The 26,531-nt window shown below is 45.1% G+C and overlaps 1 protein-coding gene across 1 annotated transcript; it reads right to left on the bottom strand.

Moving 5' to 3' along the window:
• Positions 1–4,461: 4,461 nt before the first annotated feature.
• Positions 4,462–15,039, bottom strand: HSPB6 (heat shock protein family B (small) member 6). The gene is made up of 3 exons (XM_060783915.2): positions 14,749–15,039; positions 9,863–9,985; positions 4,462–5,048 (listed from the first exon to the last, which is right to left on the bottom strand). Exons 1-3 carry the CDS (start codon positions 14,944–14,946, stop codon positions 4,851–4,853), a joined length of 519 nt encoding a protein of 172 aa, XP_060639898.1. The 5' UTR covers positions 14,947–15,039; the 3' UTR covers positions 4,462–4,850.
• Positions 15,040–26,531: the final 11,492 nt, after the last annotated feature.

Below are 26,531 nucleotides of genomic sequence, written 5' to 3'. Positions count from 1 at the left end.
CTCTCTTTCCTTCTTTTTCTTTTCCCTCCCTTCCCCCCTTTCCTTTCCCTTCCCCTTTCTCTCCTTTCTTCCTTCTCTACATATTCTTGGACTGCAACTCCCAGCAGTCCTCCTGATCAACCTACCTATCTCCATCTAATCTATCTGGAGGATTGCTGGGAGTTGGAGTCCAGGAATAGGAAACTGGAAATATGCAGGGATTGGGATGCTCTCAAAGTAATCTAAGGAGAAGAAAGCTTGTATCTTGGAAGCATTTGTAGCATCCTCCTCTCCTAAAGGGCCTGGTCTAGGGGATGCTGGGAGCTGTCTTTCAGAGTGTGGATGTGTTATTGTGTTTTGTTTGCCAGGGGGAGACATTTTTGCACATGCGCTGTAGCATCTTTTTGCTTTTTTTTTTTACTTTTTAAGTCCCTTCTACTGTGTTTTTATGAGTGATTGTCACTAATTGGCCTGATAGGTGTATTGTGTCCAAATTTAGTGTCAATTCATCCAGTGTTTTTTGAGTTATGTTAATCCCACAAATGAACATTATTTTTATTTATATAGATAGTGTGTTTTAAGTAGACATTGAACGTTTGCCATTGTTATGTTGGAATCTGCCCTGAGTCCCTTTGGGGTGATAAGCTTTTATTTTATTTTTTATTATACAGTAGTTTGTTAAGCCAAGTCCTTCATAGTGTCACTCTGGATAGCCAGATAAGCCTGTAGGCTCCTTTGTTTTCCAGGACCAACCTGAAGTGTCTCTACACCCACCAATAAAAATAACTCAGAACAGAACAGAACAGAAAACGGAATGTTGGTGGACAACAAAAGAGATGTAAACACGGGCTTAAAGCGAACCTTAAAAAATGGGAAGACTTGGCACTCAAACACTGTAACTTGGAGGTCAGCTGTGGCTGGTGTCGTAGCTCAGCCAGATGAGGATGAGAATTAAGGGTTAGGGGGTGCAGGGCCTACAAGGCCTGATGCTTCTGGAGATGCTCAGACAGAGGGGATGTCAGAACAGGATGGTGATTCCTTGGTTGGGAGAATGGAGAGGGATTTGGGTGATTCTCTGTGTGAAAATGAAACTGTTTTAGAAGCTGACAGGCAGGAAGGGAGGTTAAATAGAGAAACAAGGCTGCTTCTCCGGGGGAAGAATTCCAGTTGCAAGCCAGGCCATGGGAAAGTGAGACAGAGACTACTCAAGGCCAAAGGAATGCTTTCATGCATTACTATCCTTAATTAGGGAAAGAATAGCTTTCAGTTCTCAGATCAAGCAACGTAGCAGATAGAGCAAGACGCTTCTGCCTCGGTATTCACTTCAAGCCATGTCCTGGTCAAGTTTTGCTTAAGTCTTGGGGATTTTACCATGAACTCAAGCTTATGTTTTGTTCTTTGATTCTTGGATTACTCAAGTTTGGTGTTTTATTCCTTGTCTTTTGGATTAATCAAGCTCATGATTATACCCTGCTCCTTGGATTTATGCTCATGCTTTAACCTTTACATTGGATATTTATCTCTGGCTTTAGGGACTCCTTTTATCTTACTTATTTGGATTTTTTACTCTTTTACTGTGTGCGCTTTTTCAATAAACTGTTTATTCCTATGTTTGGCTTCCTGGTGAGTGCTTGAGCAAGGTGAGCCCTAGCTGAAGTGCACCCATGGCGAAAGGGAGAAACATTCCAAGAGGAAGGCGCATCAAGCAAAGCCTTGTCGGGAAATCTGTGTCCTCAATGTGAAACACGATGTGGATCCAGAATAGGTCTCATGGACTCACCATGATGTGGATCCAGAATAGGTTACAGACTCACCACTAAGATTCTATATTTGGAAAACAATTGTGCTTGGTCACAAGGGATGACGATGATCAGTTTTAGTTTTGGAATAAGACTTTGAAAAGTTCGGAGGCCAGTTCACACTTTGCTATTTTATTCCACTTTAACCACCATGCTTCCATCCCAGGTCATTCTGCAAAAAACATTCTGAATTGGCAGCCTGAAGGACAATGTACCCATTGAAATTACAAGGATTCCATAAAATGCCACCATGGAAGTTAAAGTGCAACCATAGCACTATAGTTGTGTGATTCAGCATTTGAACACTCACTGAGTCATGGAAATCCGCTGGTTAGCCTTTATCATGTCACCCTCCCTCAGCCTAAGAGAAAGGCAAGAGCCTCTTCTGGACAAATCTTACCAAGAAAATCCTGGGATGAATTGCCATAAATCAGAGCCAAATAACACACCCCACAGCCAACTCGTGCAACAGGGAAGAGAAGATTCAGGCATCCGCTGGCACCTTCCCTATGTGCCCTTGCCTGTTCTCTCTGCTCTGTTTGCTCCCTGCTGTTCCCCAGAAAAGTCTGGATGGCCCAAGAAAGGCAATTTCTGTCACCACCACATTTCTTTCCATCTACACCAGTGTGTCTCAACCTTCCTCATGCCGCAACCCCTTAATACAGTTTCTCATGTTGTGATGATCCCCAACTATACAATTATCTTCGTTGCTACTTCATAGCTGTAATTTTGCTACTGTTATGAATCGTAATGTAAATATCTGATACATAGGATGTATTTTCATTCACTAGACCAAATTTGGCACAAATACCCAATACACCCACATTTGAATACTGATGGGATTGGGGGAATGATTTAGTCATTTGGGAGTTGTAGTTGCTGGGATTTATAGTTCACCTACAATTACAGACCATTCTGAGCTCCACCAACGATGGAACTGAACCAATCTTGGCACTCAGAACTCCCATGACCAACAGAAAATACTGGAAGGGTTTGGAGGGCATTGGCCATAAGTTTTGGAGTTGTAATTCACCTACATCCAGAGAGCAGTGTGGACTCAAACAATGACAGATCTGGACCAAACTTGGCAGAAATACTCGGTATGCCCTAACGTGAATACTGGTGGAGTTTGGACAAAATAGACCTTGACATTTGGGAGCTGCAGTTGCTGGGATTTATAGTTCACCTCCAATCAAAGAGCATTCTGACCACCACCAATTATAGAACTGGGCCAAACTTCTTGCACAGAACCCCCATGCCTTGAAGGGACTTGCTGATGAGAGCCTCCCTCCAACTTCGTCCGCTCTCCCTCGCCCACACACCACATTGTCATATGCCGAGCACACCTGTTCGCCCCATACCGCTTGGAGTCTCAGAAACAGCCCTCCCCTTGGCGAGAGGCTGGCCAATAACAGCAGAAGAGGGCTTTTGGTGGGAGGATTTGCCATCTGTTTCCAAAAAGGAAAAGAAGGGCAGGCAGAGAGATCTTCAGCCTTCGCTTCCAAAGGGGTTCCTAAGACCATCAGAAATATATGTTTTCTGATGGTCTTTGGCGACCCCTCTGAAACCCCCTTGTGACCCTCAGGTTGAGAAATGCTGATGTACAGAGTCTTTGTCTGGTGTGACCAATGGAAACCTGGTGACTGCTCCCCCCCCCCCCCCCAAATTCCATTTCTCCTATTTCTTTCTCTTAGTAGGCCTAGCATTTGCATGATTGATCTGAAGTAACCATGTGGTAATATCTCCCATGCAGGCATGTATAAAATGTTGAAAGAGCTGATGGTCCCCTTACTCTAAAGCAGTGGTTCTCAACCTTCCTAATGCTGCAATCCCTTTATACAGTTCCTCATGTTGTGGTGACCCCCAGCCATAACATTATTTTAGTTGCTATTTCATAACTGTCATTTTGCTACTGTTATGAATCATAATGTAACTATCTGATATGCAGGATGTATTTCCATTCACTGAACCAAATTTGGGACAAATACCGGATATGTCTAAATTTGAATACTGATGGGGTTGCGGGGGGAGGGTTGATTTTGTCATTTGGGAGTTGTCATTTGGGAGTTGCTGGGATTTGTAGTTCACCTACAATCCAAGAGCATTCTGAACTCCACCAACGATGGAATTCAACCAAACTTGGCACACAGATCTCTCATGACCAACAGAAAATACTGGAAAAGTTTGGTGGGCATTGATCATGAGTTTTGGAGTGGTAGTTCATCTACATCCAAAGAGCACTGTGGACTCAAACAATGATGGATCTGGACCAAACTTGGCACAGATATTCAATATGCCCAAATCTGAACACTGGTGGAGTTTGGGGGGGGGGGGGGGGAGGACCTTGACATTTGGGAGTTGTAGTTGCTGGGATTTATAGTTCACCTACAATCAAAGAGCATTCTGAACCCCACCAAGGATAGAATTGGCCAAACCTGCCACACAGAACCCCCATGACTAACAGAAAAATGCTGTGTTTTGTGATAGTCTTTGGTGACCCCCCCCCCCCTTGGTCCCAACCCCCAGGTTGAGAAACACTGCTCTAAAACAAAAGAGGGTGACTTTAGCTTTAGAGTAAAGGGAAGATCAATGTGATACAAGAATTGTGGGAGCTATACTCCACAGAAAGGACAAAGTTTCCCCCATTTATGCAAGAGATGTATTCTTGTCACATACACATACAAAGGTTGTAACTTCAGGTTTATTAGCAAATAACCCTCAGATGACATTTTGTTTATGCTAATACATGTAACTAAGTTTCTGAATTCATACAAAGCAAGTGAACAGTAGCACTGAACCCACAACAGTAACACTAAACCCACAACAGAAGGATACTGGTAAGTCGAAAGAGGCGGCCCAGTATTTATTTCTGGAAGATCCCATGCAAATGCTGTAAAATTGCATCGAAAGGTCACCACCCAAAAGGCAAAAGTCTCTGTTGTCAGACTACTTCCAGAAGGAGGTTTGGGGGAATCAGAAATGTCGTTTATTCCAAAGCTCCAGATGAGCAGCCCTTGAAGCTACAAGCGAGGGGAAACTAGGCCTCAGCCACTGCAAAGAATCACAGGGCCATTACTTCCCAGTAACGGCAGGCTTCTCCTGGCGGGTGATGGGGATGCTCCGCTCCTGGGCACCGGCTGCTTGGGCAGTGGGTGCTGTGATGGACAGCACACCGTCCGGAGAGAGGGCCGAGGTGATGGCCGCTGGATCCACCCCTTTGGGGATCATGTAGCGGCGGTGAAACTCCCGGGAGATGTAACCATGCTCATCCTGCATGAGTAGCAAAAGAAAGGAAACAAACATGAGGTGAGTCACTAGTATTATTTATTTATTTATTTAAAACATTTATATTCCGCCCTTCTAACTCCGAAGGGGACTCAGGGTGGAGCACAGCATATACACGGCAAACATTCAATGCCGGGACACAAATTCACATACACATACATAAACATTTTAAAAAATATATCAAAATATACACCATTTAAAACCGTCCTAGTCATCCGCATCAAATCTAATTGGCCTGGATCTTAATCTCTGCGATTTTACATAGTGGGAGATGCATTCGGACGGGGCCGTTTAGTGCTTTATAGGCCAAAGCCAACACTTTGAATTGTGCCCGGTAGCAAACTGGCAGCCAGTGGAGCTGGTGTAACATGCGAGTTGTATGCTCCCTGTATACCGCCCCAGTTATTAACCTGGCTGCCTCTCGCTGGACTATTTGAAGCTTCCGAGCAGTCTTCAAAGGCAACCCCACGTAGACTGCGTTGCAGTAGTCTATCCTAGATGTAACGAGAGCGTGGACCACCGTGGCCAAGTCTGACTTCCCAAGGTACGGGCGCAGCTGGCGCACAAGTTTTAATATATTTTTAGTACATTCAGGAGGATCTGCCTCAAAGTCCAGAGATGGCTTTTCGACAAGAGGATGCACACTATTAATTTAGCCAAGGGGGTGCTCAACATCTGGGTTCTTTCCAGGTAGATCAGTAGTTCCCAACCTGTGGTCCGTAAGGACTAAAATATCATCCGTGGTCTCACCATTACTACACCATTGGAACAAAAGCAACTGATCTTGCAAAACCCTCTTATAATGCTGAATCTTATTAAATATGCTTTTATGTGGGCGAGCAAATGTTGACTACTGAATGGCATTTGTTCTGTATCAGAAACTAGAACTCATGTGATCTATCCAATGCAATTTTCTGAATCGGCACTCCAAACAACCAAATCGAATCTGAAGTTAGGAACCCCTGGTGGCACAATGGGTTAAACCCTTGTGCCGGCAAGATTGAAGACCGACAGGTCGGAGGTTCGAATCTGGGGATGAGCTCCATCTGTCAGCTCCAGCTCCCCATGCAGGGACATGAGAGAAGCCTCCCACAAGGATGGTAAAACATCAAAACATCCAGGTGTCCCCAGAGCAACGTCCTTGCAGATGACTAATTCTCTCACACTAGAAACAACTTGTAGTCTCTCAAGTCACTCCAGACACACAAACAAAAAACCCAAAAAACCAAATTTGACCAAAAACTGATTCATAACCCTTTTGGTACCTGGTCAAAAAAAGATTGGGAACCACTGAGGTAGATCAACCACAGGGATTCTCAAGATCTGATTTCAAGAGTATTTCAAGGCTAAATCAGGAATAGAATTTGGAAAAGTTTACTGGACCATAAATCCCAGAATCTCCCAGCCAACATGTCCAGTGGGATATATATCAGGCATGGGCAAACTTTGGTCCTCTATGTGTTTTGGACTTCAACTCTCACAATTCCTAATAGCTAGTAGGCTGTTAGGAATTGTGGGAGTTGAAGTCCAATACATCTAGAGGACTGAAGTTTGCCCATGCCTGATATATATAGTCTAAACTTTCTAAGCTCTGACTAGTGTCCGTCCGGGTACTTTAGATCACTACTTCATCTGTGCTTCCTCGCCCCAAATGGAATCCCCTTAGCTCAAACTTCTGAAAAAATTGGCAAACAGTAAAAGGTTTCTGAATGTCACCTAATAACTGGCTTAGAGATTTACACAAATCTGTTGTGCAGTGTTTGCAAACTCTGTAGAAAAGAGGGCAAAAAACTCTACAGAAAAGAAGCCAGACCTTGAAACTGCTAGGCCATTAAATGCTAATCAAGGTGGCCAATTGAAACATTCACACCTGCCTCAAACAGACAAGATTTCTTTCTCCCACCCTGGACATTATTCCACAGATATATAAACCTTATCTAGTTTCCAACAGACCTCACAACCTTTGAGGATGCCTGCCATAGATGCAGGCGAAACATCAGGAGAGAATGCTTCTGGAACATGGCCATACAGCCCGGAAAACTCACAGCAACCCAGACAAGAATTTCCAACAGACCTCACAACTGTTGAGGATACCTGCCATAGATGCAGGCAAAACATCAGGAGAAAATGCTTCTGGAACATGGCCATACAGCCCGGAAAACTCACACAACAACCCAATGATTCTGGCCATGAAAACTAGAGTATTATCAAATACTCTGCAGAAAATGCTTCAGCTGTACTCCATAAAAAAGGAAAATTGTCCTGTTTAGCAAGCCTTGCAAAAATGTCTCAGGACAAATGGAGTCCCGAGTGAAAAGGTTTAAGAAGCCTTACTTGGATTACAATTCCTATCAGCCCTAAACAGGATAGTAAATGGCAAGACATTGATCCAGCTCTAGCCCAGATCATCCAGGCTTTGGACAAAAAGTCAAAGACAAAAGAAAAGTCAGACTTGGTACCATATAAAAACCTTCCTTGAATTCCAAGATTGGGAGCCACAACCAATTCACTGTGTCTCTTATGTCTGATGAAGGGAGAAGCCTTTATACCTGTTGCTTGTCAGTCACGTTGAGAACAATGCTTTTAAGAGTATGTGCAGATCTGTGCCTGTGCATGCAGGCACAATCACCCACCCATCATGTTACTACTTCGGAAGATTCACAGGGCATCTCCATTAAATATGTCTCCCTTTACTACTTGGATAGCATTAATATTCCAACTGAGTCCATCATCAAGGCATGGCCATATGATCTTAAACAAACAAACAAACAAACAAACAAACAAAAAAGAGATGGCATCTGAATGCCAATCTTCTATGATGAGCTGTCGGGAACACGTTGTCCTTGCTCTGTTCTGACTCACTGCCAACTTCGGACTTCAAAATTAAGTTTGGACCCAACATACATGATTCTTGTACCTCACACTAGAAATGGAAGAGCTCCTGGTGGAACAATGGGTTAAACCCTTTTGCCAGCAGGGCTACTGACCAACAGGGTTGAGCTCCCTCTGTCAGCTCCAGCTCCCCATGCGGGGACATGAGAGAAGCCTCTGACAAGGATGGTAAAACATCAAACATCTGAGTGTCCCCTGGGCAACGTCACTGAGGACGGCCAATTCTCTCACACCAGAAGCAACTTGCAGTTTCTCAAGTTTCTCCTGACACAAGGGAAAAAAACAGGAACGGACAATATGGTGCTTTCCAGTTGTTGCTGAACTACAACTCTCATCAACCTCAACCAACATGACCACTGTCTACAAGTTATGAGGATTATAAGGTAAAGGTTTTCCCCTGACATTAAGTCCAGTTGTGTCCGACTCTGGGGTGTGATGCTCATCTCCATTCCTGAGCCAGCGTTGCCCATAGACACCTTATAAAGAAGCAGCAAGGAGTAGTAGAGAAGATTTTTAAATGATTTTATCAAACTGGGAAATATAGAGAAATAATCCCTCCACTGCTCAACCAAATTAAAACGATGACACCTCCACTACAGAACTAGCTCACCAAAATATAAAGGGAGTATGGTTGCTAAACCAACTATATATTTAAAAGTTAGGAACTGGGAATCACTGGAACTGAGAGACTTAAAATGATTCTTTAAAAGATTTCCACTGCCACCATATTAATAAACAAGCTGAAGTATTATTGAGAGGTTGTTCAGTAACACACTCTGTGTCACCATAGTTTACTTAAAGGCTGTTAAAAGCTGACTTGAATAACGCTTTAACCACAAAGGTATTCACACTGAGGCTGGTATAAGTTGATAAAAATAACAAGAACGTTTATTGAACAGGCTTAAATAATTCAAGTGCAAATGCTTAATGGTTTCAGTAAAATATTAGCATAAAAAGCTTATGGTTGTGTTTGAGTAAAGAATCTTAAAAACTTCTGGGTTACAAGTCTTGAAAGTTTCAACACAGAAAATTTCTTCAGGAAATTAATCTCTGAAAGTAACTCCCAAAAATCCCCCTTAGAAATCTAGCCAAAAACCCTGTACTAGACTTCCTTAGGAAAAGAACAGACCACTAATGGGGTGCTGTTCCATACAACAGCATTCTAGCTATCTTCAATAGCTATTCTGAATACTACACAAAACACTGACCCAAACTTCTTCAAAAACCCAAACTGCTCTCGCTAACACCCAGACGACTTCTCTCTACCTGTTCCAAAGTCCAACTGGCAAACTGGGACTTCAAGCCTCAGTTTAAAAGCCACTTTTTTCCTTTAGATCACTTAGGCTCCGTCCCCATCTTGCTAACCAATCCTAACCTTCTAATTTTCCCTCCAAGACTAGAACATGCCTCCTTAAGGCAAACCTAACCTAAGATGGCATCTCCCTTTCCTAAAATGGATGCCGTGGCTTTGCCGGGCCCACTTCCTTAGGCCTAAGCTAGCCTGCTAAGGTAAGGGAATCATTACACATCTCCAAGGTCATGTGGCCAGCTTGACTGCATGACGCACCGTTACCTTCCCGCCGGAGCGGTACCTATTGATCTACTCATATTTGCATGTTTTCAAATTGCTAGGTTGGCAGAAGCGGAGGCTCACAGTGGAAGCTCACACCACTCCCCAGATTCGAACCTGAGACCTTTCGATCAGCAAGTTCAGCAGCTCAGTGGTTTAACCCACCACGCCACTGGGGGCTCCTGAGTCCAAAGCATTTGGCAGACATGAAATTAACTACTACGCTGCAAATGAAACAAATCAGAATCCATAAAAGCATTTGCAACCCAAGCACCCAAAAATTAAATCAGGCTTTTAGGCCAAGTCCACTCATAAAACCCTTCACAAAGCTACATACCGGACGTTCCTCGTGCTTGGCATGGACCTCAATGTAGTCACCCACCACCTTCACATTCAATTCCTCCGGGGAGAAATGCTTCACATCCAGCAACACAGAGAACTTGTCTTTGTCCATCTTCATCTGAGGAGGAGAAAAGAGATCACGGCTTAGCAAGACTGGCAACATTCCTTTTCTTGGTCATAGAACAATAGAGTTGGAAGAGACCACACGACGGTCCAGCCGGTCCAATCCCCTTCTTCCATGCAGGAAAAGCACACTCAAATCACTCCCAACAGATGGCCATCCAGCAGCTTCCAAGGAAGATGCTTCCACCACACTATGGAATTAAAATCCTGCTAACACAAGCGCAGCCTCTACATAAATACACATATAGTTCACAGCTGCTGGATTTTTCTTTTTAGACCAGGTATGGGAAAACCCAGGCCTGGGAGTCGGATGTGGCTCTTTGGGCTCTTTTCTCAGGTCATCCTCTCTCTCACCATCCTATCCTTCCTTTTCTCTTTCCTTCCACCCATTTATCCTTCCTTCCTTCACTCTTTCCCCTGCCTTCCCTCCCTTTTGTCTTTCTTTCCTTCTCTCTTTCCTCCCTCCATTCGCTTCCACCCTTCCTCACATCCTTCTTTTCCTCCCTCCTTCCTGAGGGATGTTTAGCTGGGAGGACAGTTGAGAGGGAACATGAGAACCACGTTTCAAGATCTGAGGAGGAGGGACGGGGAAAAGAGATTTTCTGCTGCTCTGGAGACCAGGGCACAAGGGAGCAATGGTTTCAAATGGCAGGGAAAGAGATTCAACTGAAAATATTAGGAAGAACTTCCTAGAGAGTGGAATAGTTTGCTTCGGAGTGTGGTGGAGTCACCTTCTCTGGAGGCTTCTCCACAGAGGCTGTCTATCAGGAGTGTTTTGATTGTGTCTTCTTGCATGGCAGGGGGTTGGACTGGATGGCTCTTGGGGGTCTCTTCCAGGTCTAGGATTCTATATCAGGAGTAGGCAACTTTTATCTCCCGGCCACCATCTCATCCTGATGAAGACCAACCCTTTTGGGATGCAAATGTATCCTGTCTTTTTCCTTCACTTTCTGCCTCCCGAAAGAAAAGAGGAAGGAGAGGAAAGGGGGTGTGGGCCCGTCTTCTGGCCCACCCACCCTGCTCCAGACCACCATGCGGCCCCCAAGTTAGAAAATTTGCCCATGTCTGCTATACAGGGTGTTATCTTTAATGCACAAAATCATAGAATAATAGAGTTGGAAAGAGACCACACAATGGTCTATCCAGTCCAACCCCCTTCTTCCATGCAGGAAAAGCACAATCGAAGCACTCCTGCCAAATGGCTATCCAGCTGGTGTTAAAAAAAACCCAAGGAAGGAGCTTCCACAACACCTACGTACTATGGAATGAAAATCCTGCTAACAAGAGCACAACCTCTACATCAATGTGCGAATAGTTCGCAGCTGCTGGATTTTTCCTTTTAGGGGGTGCTATCTTTAATGCATATAATCATAGAATAATAGAGTTGGAAGACACCATACAGTGGTCCAGTCAGTCAATCTCCCTTCTTCCATGCAGGAAAAGCACAATCAAAACACTCCTGACAGATGGCCATCCAGCCGCTGTTAAAAAGCTTCCACGACACTATGCACTACGGAATTAGTGCACAGTATGGTGGAAGCAAGCTAACAAGAGCACAACCTCTACTAGATTAAAAAAATCCACTTAAAAACCAGTTTCTGCCTCCTGCAGAATTCTGGGGTTTGTAGTTTAGTGAGGCTGTTAAAGGCTCCTCTGTAAACTACAAACCCCAGAATTCTGCAGGAAGCAGAAACCGGTTTTAAGTGGATTTTTTCTCTAGTGTGATGAGGATAAATACACATGAAGTTCAGAGCTGCTGGGTTTTTCCTTTAGACGGACAATATCCACAACCCTGTGGGAAATCCACATGCCATCTTCGGCACCCTGGGAGTCTAAGACAGCAGACAAAACACTTAGCCGCCTCTAGAAAAGCATTTGGCTTGTGGATTGTGTGAGCCGAGGTCCAAAATAACAACTTTCCTATAGAACCTCATCTGCAGGTTTCCTACCTACAGTTGTCCCACTCTATATTTAGAGCCAGAGAGTTTTGGAACAGTTTCCATCCACGATCTGTGCCAAGGCCTGTGACAAGGCATTTGGAGAGAAGACAAAGCAGGAGAGATTGAAGCCCACCATTTGGACTCGGGGAGGGAAGGCAGAGCACAAGCCAAAGAGTTTGGGTCATTGGCCCACAAGACAAACAACAAACCTTTGCATTCCACTAACCTTACTTAATATAATGTGCATTGTTTACTGTATGATTGCTTAGACTAAGTATGGGCCAATTTGAGCCCTCCAGGTATTTTGGACTCTAATTCCCATCAGTTCTAACACCCTCAGGCCCTTTCCTTTTCCCATTCAAGACTTGTGGGAACAAGGGAGAAAGCCTTCTCTGCTGTGGCTCCCCATCTTTGAGATTAGGCAAGTCCCCACCTTAGCAGACTTCAAGAAAAACCTGAAAACCTCGCTCTTCTGATGTGCCTTTGGAGAGTGACTATTTATCCCATTTCTGTTTGCTCCATCTATAGTGTTGCCCCTATGATGCATTCCTTCTCTCTCTTCCCCCCCCCCCCAAACTTATAACGCTGTTTTATCCTTTTGGGCTCCCCCCACTTACATATTTCCTATTCCTACCTCATCCAGGGTTTTATCATTTTATCTCTTCCATTTGGTCTGCCCATTCTGTTCGAGTTTATATTATGTTAATTTGTTTTCTTTATTTTATTTTGCTACTGCATTTTATGCCACAATTTTTTGTTATCTACATTCTGCATTTTATTGTGTTGTGTTGTATTTTGGGGCTTGGCCTCGAGTCCCCTTTGGGGAGATGGTGGCAAGGCATAAATAAAGTGTATTTATTATTATTACTAGCTGTACCCACCACACGTTGCTGTGGCCAACCTTCCCTCCCTCTTTCTCTCCTTCTTTCCCTCCTTCCTTCGCATTTTTCTTTCCTTCTCTCCTTCCTTCTCTCCCTCTTTCCTTCCTCCCCTTTTTCTTTTCCTTCTTTTTTCCCCTTCCATCCTTCCTTCACTCCTTCTTTCCTTCTCTTTTATTTTCCTTCTCTCCTTCCTTCCTTCTCTCCCTCTTTCCTTCCTTTCTTTTCCTTCCTTTTTTCTCTCCTTCCTTCTCTACCTCTTTCCTTCCTCCCCTCTTTCTCTCCTTCTTTCGCTCCCTCTTTCCTTCCCATTTTCCTTCTCTCCTTCCTTCTCTCCATCTTTCCTCCCTCCCCTTTTTCTTTCCTTCCTTCCTTCACTCCCTTTTTCCTTCCCTTCTCTCCTTCCTTCTTTCTCTACCTCTTTCCTTCCTCCCCCTTCTTTTCCTTCCTTTTTTCTCTCCTTCCTTCTCTACCTCTTTCCTTCCTTCCTTCCTTCTTTCGCTCCCTCTTTTTTTCTCTCCATCTTTCCTTCCTCCCCTTTTTCTTTCCTTCCTTCCTTCGTTCCTTTTCCTTCCCTTCTCTCCTTCTTTCTCTACCTCTTTCCTTCCTTCCTTCCTTCACTTTTCCCTTCCATCCTTCCTTCCCTCCCTCATTCTCTCCTTCCTTCCCTCCCTTTCCTTCCCATTTTTCTTTCCTTCTCTGCCTCTTTCCTTCCTCCTCCTTTTCCTTTCTCTACCTCTTTCCTTCCTTCCTTTGCTCTTTGTTTCAGTGCTTTTCTTTCTTTCTCCCCTTTTCCTTTCCTTCCTTCCTTCGCTCCTTTTCCTTCCCTTCTCTCCTTCCTTCTTTCTCTACCTCTTTCCTTCCTCCCCTTTTTCTCTCCTTTCTTCCTCCTCTACCTCTTTCCTTCCTTCCTTCACTTTTCCCTTCTATCCTTCCTTCCCTCCCTCATTCTCTCCTTCCTTCACTCCCTTTCCTTCCCATTTTTCTCTTTCCTTCCTTCCTTCCTTCGCTCTTTGTTTCCGTGCTTTTCTTTCTTTGTCCCTTTCCTTCCCTCCTTTTCTGTATCATCATTATTTAGCTTTTTGGGGTTTTTGAATCCTTTCCACTGATTTTTTTTTTTTAGGAGGGGGGTTTATGAGTGATGGTCACTCATTGGTCTGTTAGGAATATAGTGTCCAAATTTCATGTTAAGTCATCCAGTGGTTTTTGAGTTATGTTAATCCCACAAATGAACATTACATTTTTATTTATATGGATTATTATTATTTAGGAGCTTAAGAATGTTAGAATGTTGGGGCTGGCCAATCACAAACCATATGTAAATTAGCAGGTTGAGATAGCTCATGCATGGGCCAACTTGGGCCCTCAAAGTGTTTTGGACTCCAACTCCCAGCATTCCTCACAGCCTCAGGTCCCAGGGAATATAGTGTCCAAATTTCATGTTAAGTCATCCAGTGGTTTTTGAGTTATGTTAATCCCACAAATGAACATGACATTTTTATTTATATGGATTATTATTATTATTATTCAGCAGCTTAAGAAAGTTAGAATGTTGGGGCTGGCCAATCACAAACCATATGCAAATTAGCAGGTCGAGATAGCTCATGCATGGGCCAACTTGGTCCCTCTAAGTGTTTTGGACTCCAACTCCCAGCATTCCTCACAGCCTCAGGTCCCTTTCAGGGACCTGAGGCTGTGAGGAATGCTGGGAGTTGGAGTCCAAAACACTTAGAGGGCCCAAGTTGGCCCAGGCCTGCTCTAGAGTGAAGCGAGCCAGGAAAGAGCTCTATCTCTGTCTGCTGGCATTGTCTCCCTGGCAGGAATGTTACCATAATAGGCATCCCCGCTGCAGAAGCCCAGCCCTCAGGCTCACTCTAGGCCCTCTGCCCATGCCCAGAGGCCCTCTGCCCGCCCCGTTCCCCGATTCCCCGCTCTCTAACCTCGGAGAGTCCGGTCTCCGGGACGTGGACGCTGGGCACGCGCATGTAGTAAGGCGAGAGGGTCGGGGAGAAGAGCTCGCTCTCCAGGAGGCCTTCCCCGAAGCGCTGGTCGAAGAGCCTCTGCGGGAAGAGCGAGGGCATCATCGAAGGGAAGCCCATGGCGCGGCGGATCCAAGGGTGGCTGATGGCGATGTCCATTCTCGGCTCCTAGCAAAGTCTTCCCGAAGAAGAAGAAACAAAGAGAGCGCTCCGAAGCCGCGCCGACGCTCGCCTTTTATACCCTCCCGCTGGAATTGGCTAGAAGCGTGGAGAGGCTTCGGGCGGAGCTCGACGCGCCGAGGAGCCAATCGCCTCCGCGAGAAAGGCGAGGGGCGGGGCTAAGACTGTATTCCTTCTCGCTCTGTCCAGAAGAGACGCTTCGCAAGCATGGAGAGTCACGCCCAGCCGGGGAGGCATGAGAAAGGCGAGGGGCGGGGCCAAGATGGGGCTCGACGCGTCGGGGAGCCAATCGCCTGCGCGAGTCAGGCGAGGGGCGGGGCCAAGGCTGTTTTCCTTCTCGCTTTGTCCAGAAAAGTCTCTTTTCAAGCATGGAGAGTCACTGAGCTCATCACGTGACTCATATCAGGCCTAGGCCAACTTGGGCCCTCCCTCCAGGTGTTTTGAACTCCAACTCCCGCCATTCCTAACAGCCTCAGGCTTCTTCCTAAGTGGGTGAGGAGGGAAAGGAAAGGTCTTGAGGCTGTTAGGAATGGTGGGAGTTGGAGTCCAAAACACCTGGAGGGAGGGCCCAAGTTTGCCCATGCCTGCTATATACCCTGCAAGTTGTTGCTAATAGGTTTAGAATTCTAGCATTGGAAGAGACCCTATCGGCCATCTAGTCCAAGCTCCTGGGTGTACCATCAAAGCAGCCCTGACAGATGACCATCCATATTGGGTGGGTGCCTGAGAAACTTTTTTGTAACCCCAACATTTAACTATGGCAACCTTCCCAATGTCACGACCCATTTATTTATTTATTTATTTATTTATCATGTCATCCGCAACCAGAACATTGTATTACATTTCTAACAGAACAAAACAAACAGATAAAAAAACCCACAAATTTTGCAAACTTGGTAGCTGATTAAATGTCCTTTGACCAGTATCTGGCCACTTGGAGTGCCTCTGGTGTTGCCGCAAGAAGGTCCTCCATTGCGCATGTGGCAGGGCTCAGGTTGCATTGCAGCAGGTGGTCAGTGGTTTGCTCTTCTCCACACTCGCATGCCGTGGATTCCTCTTTGTAGCCCCATTTCTTAAGATTGGCTCTGCGTCTCGTGGTGCCAGAGCGCAGTCTGTTCAATGCCTTCCAAGTCGCCCAGTCTTCTGTGTGCCCAGGGGGGGAGTCTCTCATCTGGTATCACCCACGGATTGAGGTGCTGGGTTTGAGCCTGCCACTTTTGAACTCTTGCTTGCTGAGGTGTTCCAGCAAGTGTCTGTAGATCTAAGAAAACTATTTCTTGATTTAAGTCGTTGACGTGCTGGCTGATACCCAAACAGGAGATGAGCTGGAGATGTCTCTGCCTTGGTCCTTTCACTATTGGCTGCCACTTCCCGGCGGATGTCAGGTGGTGCAATACCAGCTAAGCAGTGTAATTTCTCCAGTGGTGTAGGGCGCAGACACCCTGTGATAATGCGGCATGTCTCATTAAGAGCCACATCCACTGTTTTAGCGTGGTGATATGTGTTCCACACTGGGCATACATACTCAGCAGCAGAGTAGCATAGCGCAAGGGCAGATGTCTTCACTGTATCTGGTTGTGATCCCCAGGTTGTGCCAGTCAGCTTTCGTATGATATTGTTTCTATCACCCACTTTTTGCTTGATGTTCAGGCAGTGCTTCTTGTAGGTCAGAGAACGGTCCAGAGTGACTCCCAGGTATTTGGGTGCGCTGCAATGCTCCAGTGGGATTCCTTCCCAGGTAATCCTCAGAGCTCGGGATGCTTGTCTGTTCCTAATACAGTTCCTCATATTGTGGTGACCATCAACCATAAAATTATTTTGCTGCTACTTCATAACTGTAATTTTGCTACTGTTATAATAATAATAATAATTAATACACCAGACATCACGATTGTGGAAAAGAAAAAAGTTTGGATTATTGATGTTGCCATACCAGGTAACAGTCGCATTGAGGAAAAACAGCAGGAACAACTCAGCCATTATCAGGACCTCAAAATCGGACTGCAAAGGTGAGGGCGAGCCCGCCTGAGGCCCCTGCTTTCCAACTGATCTGACCAGCTGCAGGGAGCTCCGCAGTTCCTGGGTGCCCCGTTGGGCCAACATTGATTAAATGTGCACCAGCAGCAGCCTCAACCAAGGACTCTCTCCAACCTTGAGCTCTCTCCTTTTGCTTTTTTCTCCAGCCCAAACATTGTAACAAACCCCTAATAAAGACTAGTTGAATTGTAACCTTCACCTCTCCATAGTGATACATTGTGTCTATTTCTTGACTCAAAGGTATCAAATGCATGAACTTATCCTTTTCCGGGCTGCAGGCAGCCACTGGCTCACCTGGGATGCCTTCCAGGTGTCCCGGGGAGGCTGAATCTGCGTTTCTTTAAACCGTGGATACGGAAACCCCTCGGGCCCCCATATCCGCGAGTTAACCAAACGACTCCATTTTGATGCCATATTTTTCCTAGCCTAATTCTAACACTAATTGATATCTCGCTTTTTGCATTTCGGACTCCTGCGCTCTGGGAATAACCTTTTTGTTTTTCAAGAATATATTTAATAAGAAACATGTGGTCGTCAAACTGGGCTTCCTGCTGCTGCGCTGCTCCCACCGACGCTTCTTTGTCCTTTTGGAGCCCCAGGACCCGGGGCACTTGATGTGGTCATCCCATGAGACCCTCGGGAAGTGGATCTGCCACCCTCGCTCCAGTCCTCGGAGGGAATTGTAGTTCTCTTCGAACCTAAGCGCAAGCTTCAGCCTCAGCAATGCAGGACTTCATATCCTGGCTTAGTGGACATACCAAACCACATGATTCATGGACCCTTTTTGCCCCCTCAAAGGACCCTTTGACGATGATAATAGTTTCCCTCTCCTTTTATGGACTCTCATATAAATATTATGAACTATGGACTTATACTGAGCCATGATCGAGGCTCTCATCAATTTCACCATGGAACTCTGGTGGGAGGGATAAATGGGTATGTTTTCTACACTATGATTTCTATCTTTTCCTCTGTGTATAAGACCTTAGCCTGACCCTTCTGTCCTATTCCCTTTTATAAGAAATGTATAAAAAATATAAGAAGCCACTCTCAGTGACCCTAGGAAGGAGGAAATCTCCTGTTTGAAAAGAACCATATCAAGGACATATTTGCATGGACAATATAATGGGTCAGACTCTGGGGCTCGGAGTCTGACCCCCCAGAGGGAGATGCCCACTTGGCATGAGTGATCATATCTCAACAGGACAAAGGGCCTTCAGAAAGCCACACTTCGTCCTGATCCGTTTACTCATTCAAACCTCCCTCAACCGAAACTTCAACCAAGATTGCCCCATTGTCCCCATATCTTGGCTCAAGGAAAATCCGGAACCTGGCAGGCTTGCCAGACATCAACGTTGATTGTCACCCTTCAAGATAATAAGCTGGTCAGCTTGAAGGCCCCTGAGGACTCGCCGGCCATTTGGACACCACATACTTACATAATCCACTCAAGAATTAATTGTTTCCCTCAACCTGCTTCCCTCTCTCCTGATTGGCCAGGGGGCCGAGGCGGCAGGAGCTCATCTATTGGCTAAGGCGCACGGGAGGCGGCCAAGCCTCCTCCCAGCTGTAGAGCACCAGCCAATCATTACCGAACCGGCAGAGGGGCGGGGAGCAGGAAATTCAAAACTGACAACTCTGTTTTATGTATAAAAAGGCTTTATTTTGTGTATGCTGTATGCTTTGCTTGATGAATTATTGCGGCTTTGCATCCTTTCCACTGGATCACGATAAAATCAACTCAGTGGTGCTTTCTTCAGCTTTGATGAGATTCTTTTGGGAACTTAGGGAAAATCTTTTAACTGCGGCTTCCCTTTTCTTTTGCTCACCAAAGTAGCGAGCCCTCTTTGGTGGGTCCGCAGAGTCTCTCCTTCAGGGTGAGACCCTTCTAAATTCCTCCTCGATTTCATTGGCTCTGGCATAAACCAGTACAGGTGGTCCCAGTGGTCATCGGCACACTGGATGCCAAGCCAAAAGATCTCAGCTGGCATTTGGAAACAATAAACATTGACAAAATCATGATATGTCAACTGCAAAGGCCACCTTACTTGGATCAGCATGCATCATTCGAAAATACATCACACGGTCCTAGACACTTGGGAAGTGTTCGACTTGTGATTTTGTGATAACAAAATACAGCATATAGATCTCACTTGCTGTGGCACATTGTGTTTTGTGTCAGTAAAATAATAATAATAATAATAATAATAATAATAATAATTTTATTTTTATACCCCACCTCCATCTCCCCAAAGGGTCTTGGGATGCCTTACATGGGGACAAGCTTAAACTATCAATAGCCTGAACTTGGAAGGTAGGAGCTTGTGCAATACAGTTTCAAGACGGGCTGATGGAAAAGTGCAAGAGTCGATAATAAATTAGGGCTTGAAGGCCAATGTTATTTAGAGTGCCAGATTTATAGGGCAGGGGACAGTGATAAAGTTGCAGGAGCTGATAATAAATAATCGTTGTTATTAATCGTAATGTAAACATCTGATATGCAGGATGTATTTTCATTCACTGGACCAAATTTGGCCAGTGAATGGGATTTATAGTTCACCTACAATCAATGAGCATTCGGAACCCCACCAATTATAGAATTGGGCCAAACTTCCCACACAGAATCTCCATGCCTTGAAGGGACTCGCTGGTGGTAGGAGGATTCACTGTCTGTTTCCAAAAAGGAAGAGAAGGACAAAGAGAGAGATCTGCAGCTTTCTCTGCCAAAGGAGTTCCTAAGATCATCAGAAATATATGTTTTCTGATGGCCTCAGGTGACCCCTCTGAAACCCCATTGGAAGCCCGCCTCAGGGGTCCCGACCACCAGGTTGAGACACACTGAGCTATGGGGATCCTATCTATATCTATCCTATCTATATCTATGGCTGGATCGCTCTTTGTACAGAGGGCTTTAATTATGTTTTCTTGCCCTGGGGAAGGGAGTTGGACTAGATGGCCTTAAGACAGCATTTCTCAACCTGGGGGTTGGGACCACTGGGGGTTGTCTTGAGGGGCTGTCAGAAGGGTCAACAAAGACCACCAGAAAGCACGGTATTTTCTGTTGGTCATGAGGTTGGTTCTGTGTGGGAAGTTTGGCCCAATTCTATCGTTGGTAGGGTTCAGAATGCTCTTTGATTGTAGGTGAACTATAAATCCCAGAAACTACAACCTCCAAATGACAAATCATTTTTTTTTAGTGATGGACACTCCTTAAGTGTCTTGTGGCCAAATTTGGTGGCAATCAGACCAGTGGATTTTGAGTTATGATGTCATTCAAAATGAACAGAGCAGAGATAGATAGATAGACAGACAGACAGACAGACAGACAGACAGACAGACAGACAGATAGATAGATAGATAGAGATAGATAGAGATATGTGCTCATTTTATCGATAATTCACATTTCTATTTCTTTGAATGGTGGTGTGTTGCTTTGCCCAAGGTCTACAATGCTGTGAAGATGGCTCCCACTCTGTGCCTTAGGATCAACAACTGTGCAGTTGGGAAAGATCTCAAAAGTCAGCTTCTTCTCCAGGCAGAGAGCGTGGGGCTTCCTGGATCTGGCATCACAACTCCCATAATCCCTCCTCATTGGCTGGGAGCTGCAATAGCACAACATCTGGAGGGTGAGATATTTCTCACCCTTGAAATGCAGGGCAAGTGCAGCCCTCTTTTTAGATAATTATACATTCCAGCAACCCTTCTCCCTTCGGCTGTTTGCTCTTCCCCTGCTGGACCAGTCTCTCCCCAGGAAGAAATGCTGGGCGGAAAAGGCCTCACATCCAGCCTGACTGCTAACTACAGCAACACTTATTATAAAGTGTTTGCAAAAGCTCTTGAAAATAGTGCCATTGAATTTATTTATTTATTTATTTATTTATTTGCAGTATTTATATTCCACCCTTTTCACCCTGCAGAGGACTCAGGGCGGATTACAATGCACATATACATGGCAAGTATTCAATGCCATTAGATATACAATATATATAGACTGACACAGAGACAATTTAACATTCCAGCTTTCTGGCTTCATGAGGGTATGCTTCATTCCGGCAACAGCCACTTCACTGTCCACTTGTGACACCAAATCCTTGATGGAGAACTTCCTAATTCTTACACTGCTGGAAGGTTTTATGATGTCATAAATTAGTTAAATTAGCTTCCCCACATAAAGCAGCACCTAAATTTCCTACTTGACAGATGCAACTTTCTTTTGGGCTGCATAGGTCAACAGCAAGCTAGACTATTAATGGTTGGGAACTCATTCTGGCCCGAGCTGGCTTCGAACTCATGACCTCTCGGTCAGTAGTGATTTAATGCAGCTGACTACTAACTAGCTCTGCCACAGCCTGGTCCAGAATCCAAAATGCCCCTTCCCCCAACAAGGGAAGAGCTGGCATAGTGGGGCCACAGCCACTGGAAGGGTAGTATATTTGCCAGCAGCAGTGTGTTGCCTTCAAGGCACCTGTCAAGTTATGGCAACCCCATGAATTCCATAGGATTTTCTTTAGGCAAGGAATACTCAGGGGTGGTTTTGCCAGTTCCTTTCTCTGAAATATAGCCTATAGTACCTGATGGTTATTGGTGGCTTCCCGTCCTAGCACTAATGAGGTCAGACCCTGCTTAGCTTCTAAGATCAGAAGAGATCTGATGCCTCAGGTTATTTAGGTTGTGCTACCTTTGAGATTGACAGATTAATTAGGCTTGAGTTTTCATGGACTGCAACTGAACATCCTCAGGGATCTAGCTATTGCTGGTAGAGGGAGAGATGAGGGACTTGACCCCCTTCATCCAAATTCTGCCTCAAAATTAAATTTCCTTCCATTTTCCAAATTTCTGGCATTGCGATGAGGCAGTGTAAACTTATTCACATCTAAAAACTCTTCTACTTGCTGTGTTTGTATTCCCTCAGTCACTTTGCCTGCTCTTTTCTGTGGATGTCTGTAGGTAAAGGTAAAGGTAAAGGTTTTCCCCTGACATTAAGTCCAGCCATGTCCAACTCTGGGAGTTGGTGCTCATCTCCATTTCTAAGCCGAAGAGCTGGTGTTGTGGCCAGCATGACTGCATGGAGCACCGTTACCTTCCCGCCGGAGCAGTACCTATTGATCTACTCACATTTGCATGTTTTAAAACTGCTAGGTTGGCAGAAGCTGGTGCTGACAGCGGAAGCTCACAGCGCTCCCCAGATTCGAACCTGCAACCTTTTGTTCAACAAGTTTAGTAGCTCAGTGGTTTAACCCACTGTGCCACCAGGAGCTGTACTCTATTCTTAAACCAACATTTTAGTACAATGCTAGGAATAGATGTAATGAAGGGACATGTAATGGGGGCAGGATTCTTATTTGAGAGAGCTATGCCTTCATTTTCTGTCATTTCAGCCCTACATAGCCGCATCCTGTGGCAAAGAGAATCGTGGCAGGATGAAAATCATGCGTAGTTCACGTCTTTACCAATCCACACACTGTCTTGTTAGGGAAAAGATATGCCACACAGATGATCAGTAAATAATAGTGGTTACTCTTTTTTATGCACATCAACATATATACAGTCATGCAAACAGTTGCATTGACTCACACAATGCCCTTTGCAAGATATTCAAAAGTTCCTTAGATATTCAAAATTTCCTCTTCTTCCAGCAGCTCAGAAGCAAAAATAAATAAATAAATAAGATACTGTCTTGGTAAGCTCCTGCACAGAAAACCTAAACATGTAACTGTTGCCAAAACTCCCTGGCTCAGCTAGCCTCTCGGGCATGGCCCAACCATTCAGCTTCCTGTTTTGCATTTTTCAGTTAACACACTCACTAACTGATTTTTACATACTCCAACAAGAATAAAGTAGTGTTTCTTAGTATTTGGTCACCCAAATATTGGGAGCTAAGATTGCAGGCAGTACCCAAGTTACAAACAAGATAGGTTCTGTAGGTTTGTTCTTAAGTTGAATTTGTACATGTCGGAATAGGTACTTTTTAAAGTGTACTCCAGCCAAAAATATACCTTTTAAAGCTTTGGATTATTGGGGATAATGGATCATGATGGTTAGGATCATGACCTAATCGGGGTAGCAGTGTTCCCTTGCTACTTCGCGTTTCTCTTTTAGCGGACTCGCAGTTTCACGGGTATATATATATATATATATGTATACTAGCGGTCCCCTGCTACGCGTTGTTGTGGCCCAGTCTGGTGATCTGGAAAATAAAGTAATGAGAAAGTATTGGTTTCTAATATATGTAATGTCTTTATACTTGTGGATAAACAGTATTTCTTGCTGTTTCTTTGCCAGTGTTGATGTGGAGATTTTCTGGTTTGCCTACTCTGGAACATGAAACATAGAATTGTCCTCCTTTAGGGGTCCCTTTCAAATCTTTCATACTGAATCTGTCATATACATGTGTGTGTGTGTGAATGGCTGGATGGCCCTTTGTCAGGAGGGCTTTGATTATGTTTTCTTGCCCTGGTGAAGGGAGTTGGACTGGATGGCCTTAAGGCAGCATTTCTCAACCTGGGAAGTCATGGGAATTCTGTGTGGGAAGTTTGCCCCAATTCTGACATTGGTGGAGTTCAGAATGCTCCTTGATTGTAGGTGAACTATAAATCCCAGCAACTACAACTCCCAAATGTCAAGGTCTATTTCCCCCAAACTCCATCTGTGTGTATATTTGAGCATATTGAGTATTTGTGCAAAGTTTGACCCAGATCCACCATTGTTTTGAGTCCACAGTGCTCTCTAGATGTAGGTGAACTACAACTCCAAAACTCAAGGTCAATGCCACCAAACCCTTCCAGAGTTTTCTATTGGTCATGGGAGTTCTGTGTGCCAAGTTGGTTCAATTCCATCATTGGTGGAGTTCAGAATGCCCTTTGATTATAGGTGAACTATCCATTCCAGCAACTAAAACTCCCAAATGACGAAATCATAGTGTTTTGAGTGATGGTCACTCCTTGTGTTGTGAGACATTTTGTTGCCAAATTTGGTGTGATTTTGTTCATTGGTTCTTTTGTTTTTAAGGTACTCATTACGCACAGAGCATTTATATATATATATAGAAGATGTATGTATGTATAAAATATTTACGTCCAGTTGAGGCCAGGGACCCTGGAAGTGCAGGCCTACCTGGCCTGCTGCTGCCTGCGTGGCTCCGGAGGCTCCATGGAGTCTAGGGAGTGAATTTCCTTTTCAAGGGGTATCTCTCTCACTTCCTGTTGTCTCACCCACGTTTGTAACTATGAGTTACAAAGTTGGATATTTGTAACTCTGGGACTGCCTGTATATACGTTTTGAAAACCACATATAACCAAAAATTACACTGGATCCCACAGTTCTGCAAGCAATGGTGCAATAGGCTCCAGGACCTGATATTCACCCATTGCACAATGGCTCCCCACCCACTGTGAAAAACAGGCAGCAGGTGCCTGTGTGTGAGTGAGTGCAAATACTGGCCACATTAGGGACCACACCAGAACATGGGCAGAGCGCCCAAGAAGATTTCGGCTTTGGACTTCAGCTCCCCAACACCCGGCCAATACGGGGTTCATGGAATCCCCAAACATCTGGGAGCCAAATGTTGAAAAAAACTGATAGAAACGCAGGTTATGTATGTAGCTGCAGGTCAGATGTTAATAGAAAGGTCAGAAAGAATTTCGATGCAAAATATATTGTGTCTTTTTTGGTTGGTCTACAAAAACATGGTCACTGGATTTCACAGAACCACTGGGGGTAACACAGACTTCCCGGCACATGTGTTTGTTGTTGTTCAATATGATCCAGTCAGCACTGAATGGGAAACTTCATCATTATCAACAGCCCTGTTCTTTCTATTTCTTTTTTTTTTTCAGACTTGTGACTTCCTTGATTGAGTCTATTAACCTATAATGCAGGAGCACCTATACTGTGGAATTAATGCAGTTTGATACTACTTTAATTGCCATGACTTATTGGAGGAGCCCCTGGTGGCACAGTGGGTAAACCGCTGAACTGCTGAACTTGCTGATCAAAAGGTTGCAGGTTGGAATTTGAGGAGCTGAGTGAGCTCCCACTGTTAGGTTCAGCTTCCGCGAACCTAGCAGTTCAAAAACATGGAAATGTGACTATATCAAAGGTATTGCTCTGGCAGGAAGGTAACGGCACTACGGACAACACCAGCTCTTTGGCTTAGAAATGGAGGTAAGCACCAACCCACAGAGCTGGATTCAACTAGACTTAATGTCAAGGGGAAATCTTTACCTTTACTTAATGGTATGGAATCCGCTACCTTGGCAGCCACCTCTCCACAAAAGTCAACATTGACACTGAAATACAACACCGCCTGAGCTTGGCGAGTGTAGCATTTTTCTGAATGAAGCACAGTGTGTTTGAGGACCGGGACATCCATAGGAATACCAAGGTGCTTGTTTATAAAGCTACTAGCTGTGCCCTGCCACGCGTTGCTGTGGCCTATAGTAAAACTTATCAAAGTTGAGGTAGATATCTGGACTATTATGAAAGAGAGGTCCCTACCTATTCCTTCCCCCTTTTCCTCCCCCTTTCTCTACTTTCTTCCTTCTCTACCTCTTTCTTTCTTTCCTTCTTTCACTACTTGGTTTCATCCTTCTCTCTTTCCTTCATTCCCTCCCCCTTCCTTCCTTTGCCTTTCTTCCCTCCCTGTTTGCTTCCTTCTTTCACTTTTTATTTCCTTTTATTTCACCACCATCATAACAATAACAATAATGCAATGCATTGCCTCTGGGACCTGACACCTCTCCCATTCCCCCTAAAAGGGTCTCATAGGAACAATAGCATAATAATAATAATAGAAATAACAACCTTTACCCGCCATGTGTTGCTGTGGCCAATCTTCCCTCTTTCTCTCCTTCTTTCCCTCCCTCCCTCCCTCCTTCCTTCCTTCCCATCTTTCCTTCTCCTCTTCTTTCTCTATCTCTTTCCTTCCTTCCCCCTTTTTCTTTCTCTTCTGCTGTCTCTCTTTCCTTTCCTTCCATCTTTCCTTTTCTTTCCTTTTCTTCTTCTTTCTCTAACTTTCCTTCCTTCCCCCTTTTTCTTTACCTCCCTTTCTCTTTCTTCCTTCTTTCCTTCCTTCCTGTCTTTCCTAGATTTTGACAGGGCGGGAAGGGGCGGGGTGGGGTTTGGAGGTGGCCTGAAGTAAAAGGAGGTAAGATTGGGGCAGGGGAGTGATGGAGCGTGGGGTTGCGTGTGTGTGTGCGGCGGCAGGGGGAGTGATGGACCCTGGGGTTGCGTGTGTGTGCGGCGGCGGGGGGAGTGGGGTTGCGTGTGTGTGTGGTGGTGGGGGGAGTGGGGTTGCGTGTGTGTGCGGCAGTAGGGGGAGTGATGGAGCGTGGGGTTGCGTGTGTGTGTGCGGCGGGGGGGGGAGTGATGGAGCGTGGGGTTGCGTGTGTGTGTGCGGCAGGGTGTGTGTGTGTGCGGGAAGCGGCGCGGCGGGGCTTGGAGTGGGCATGGTTTCCGCAGAGGGAACGTTGGCCGGAAGGGCATGTGCGCGCGCGATGGAACTTGCGGCTGGGCGCCAATGCGCATGC

The sequence above is a fragment of the Anolis sagrei genome, chromosome X (assembly GCF_037176765.1).
Source record: "Anolis sagrei isolate rAnoSag1 chromosome X, rAnoSag1.mat, whole genome shotgun sequence".
NCBI classification, from domain to species: domain Eukaryota; kingdom Metazoa; phylum Chordata; class Lepidosauria; order Squamata; family Dactyloidae; genus Anolis; species Anolis sagrei.
This window is presented reverse-complemented; position numbering and strand designations above follow the sequence as displayed.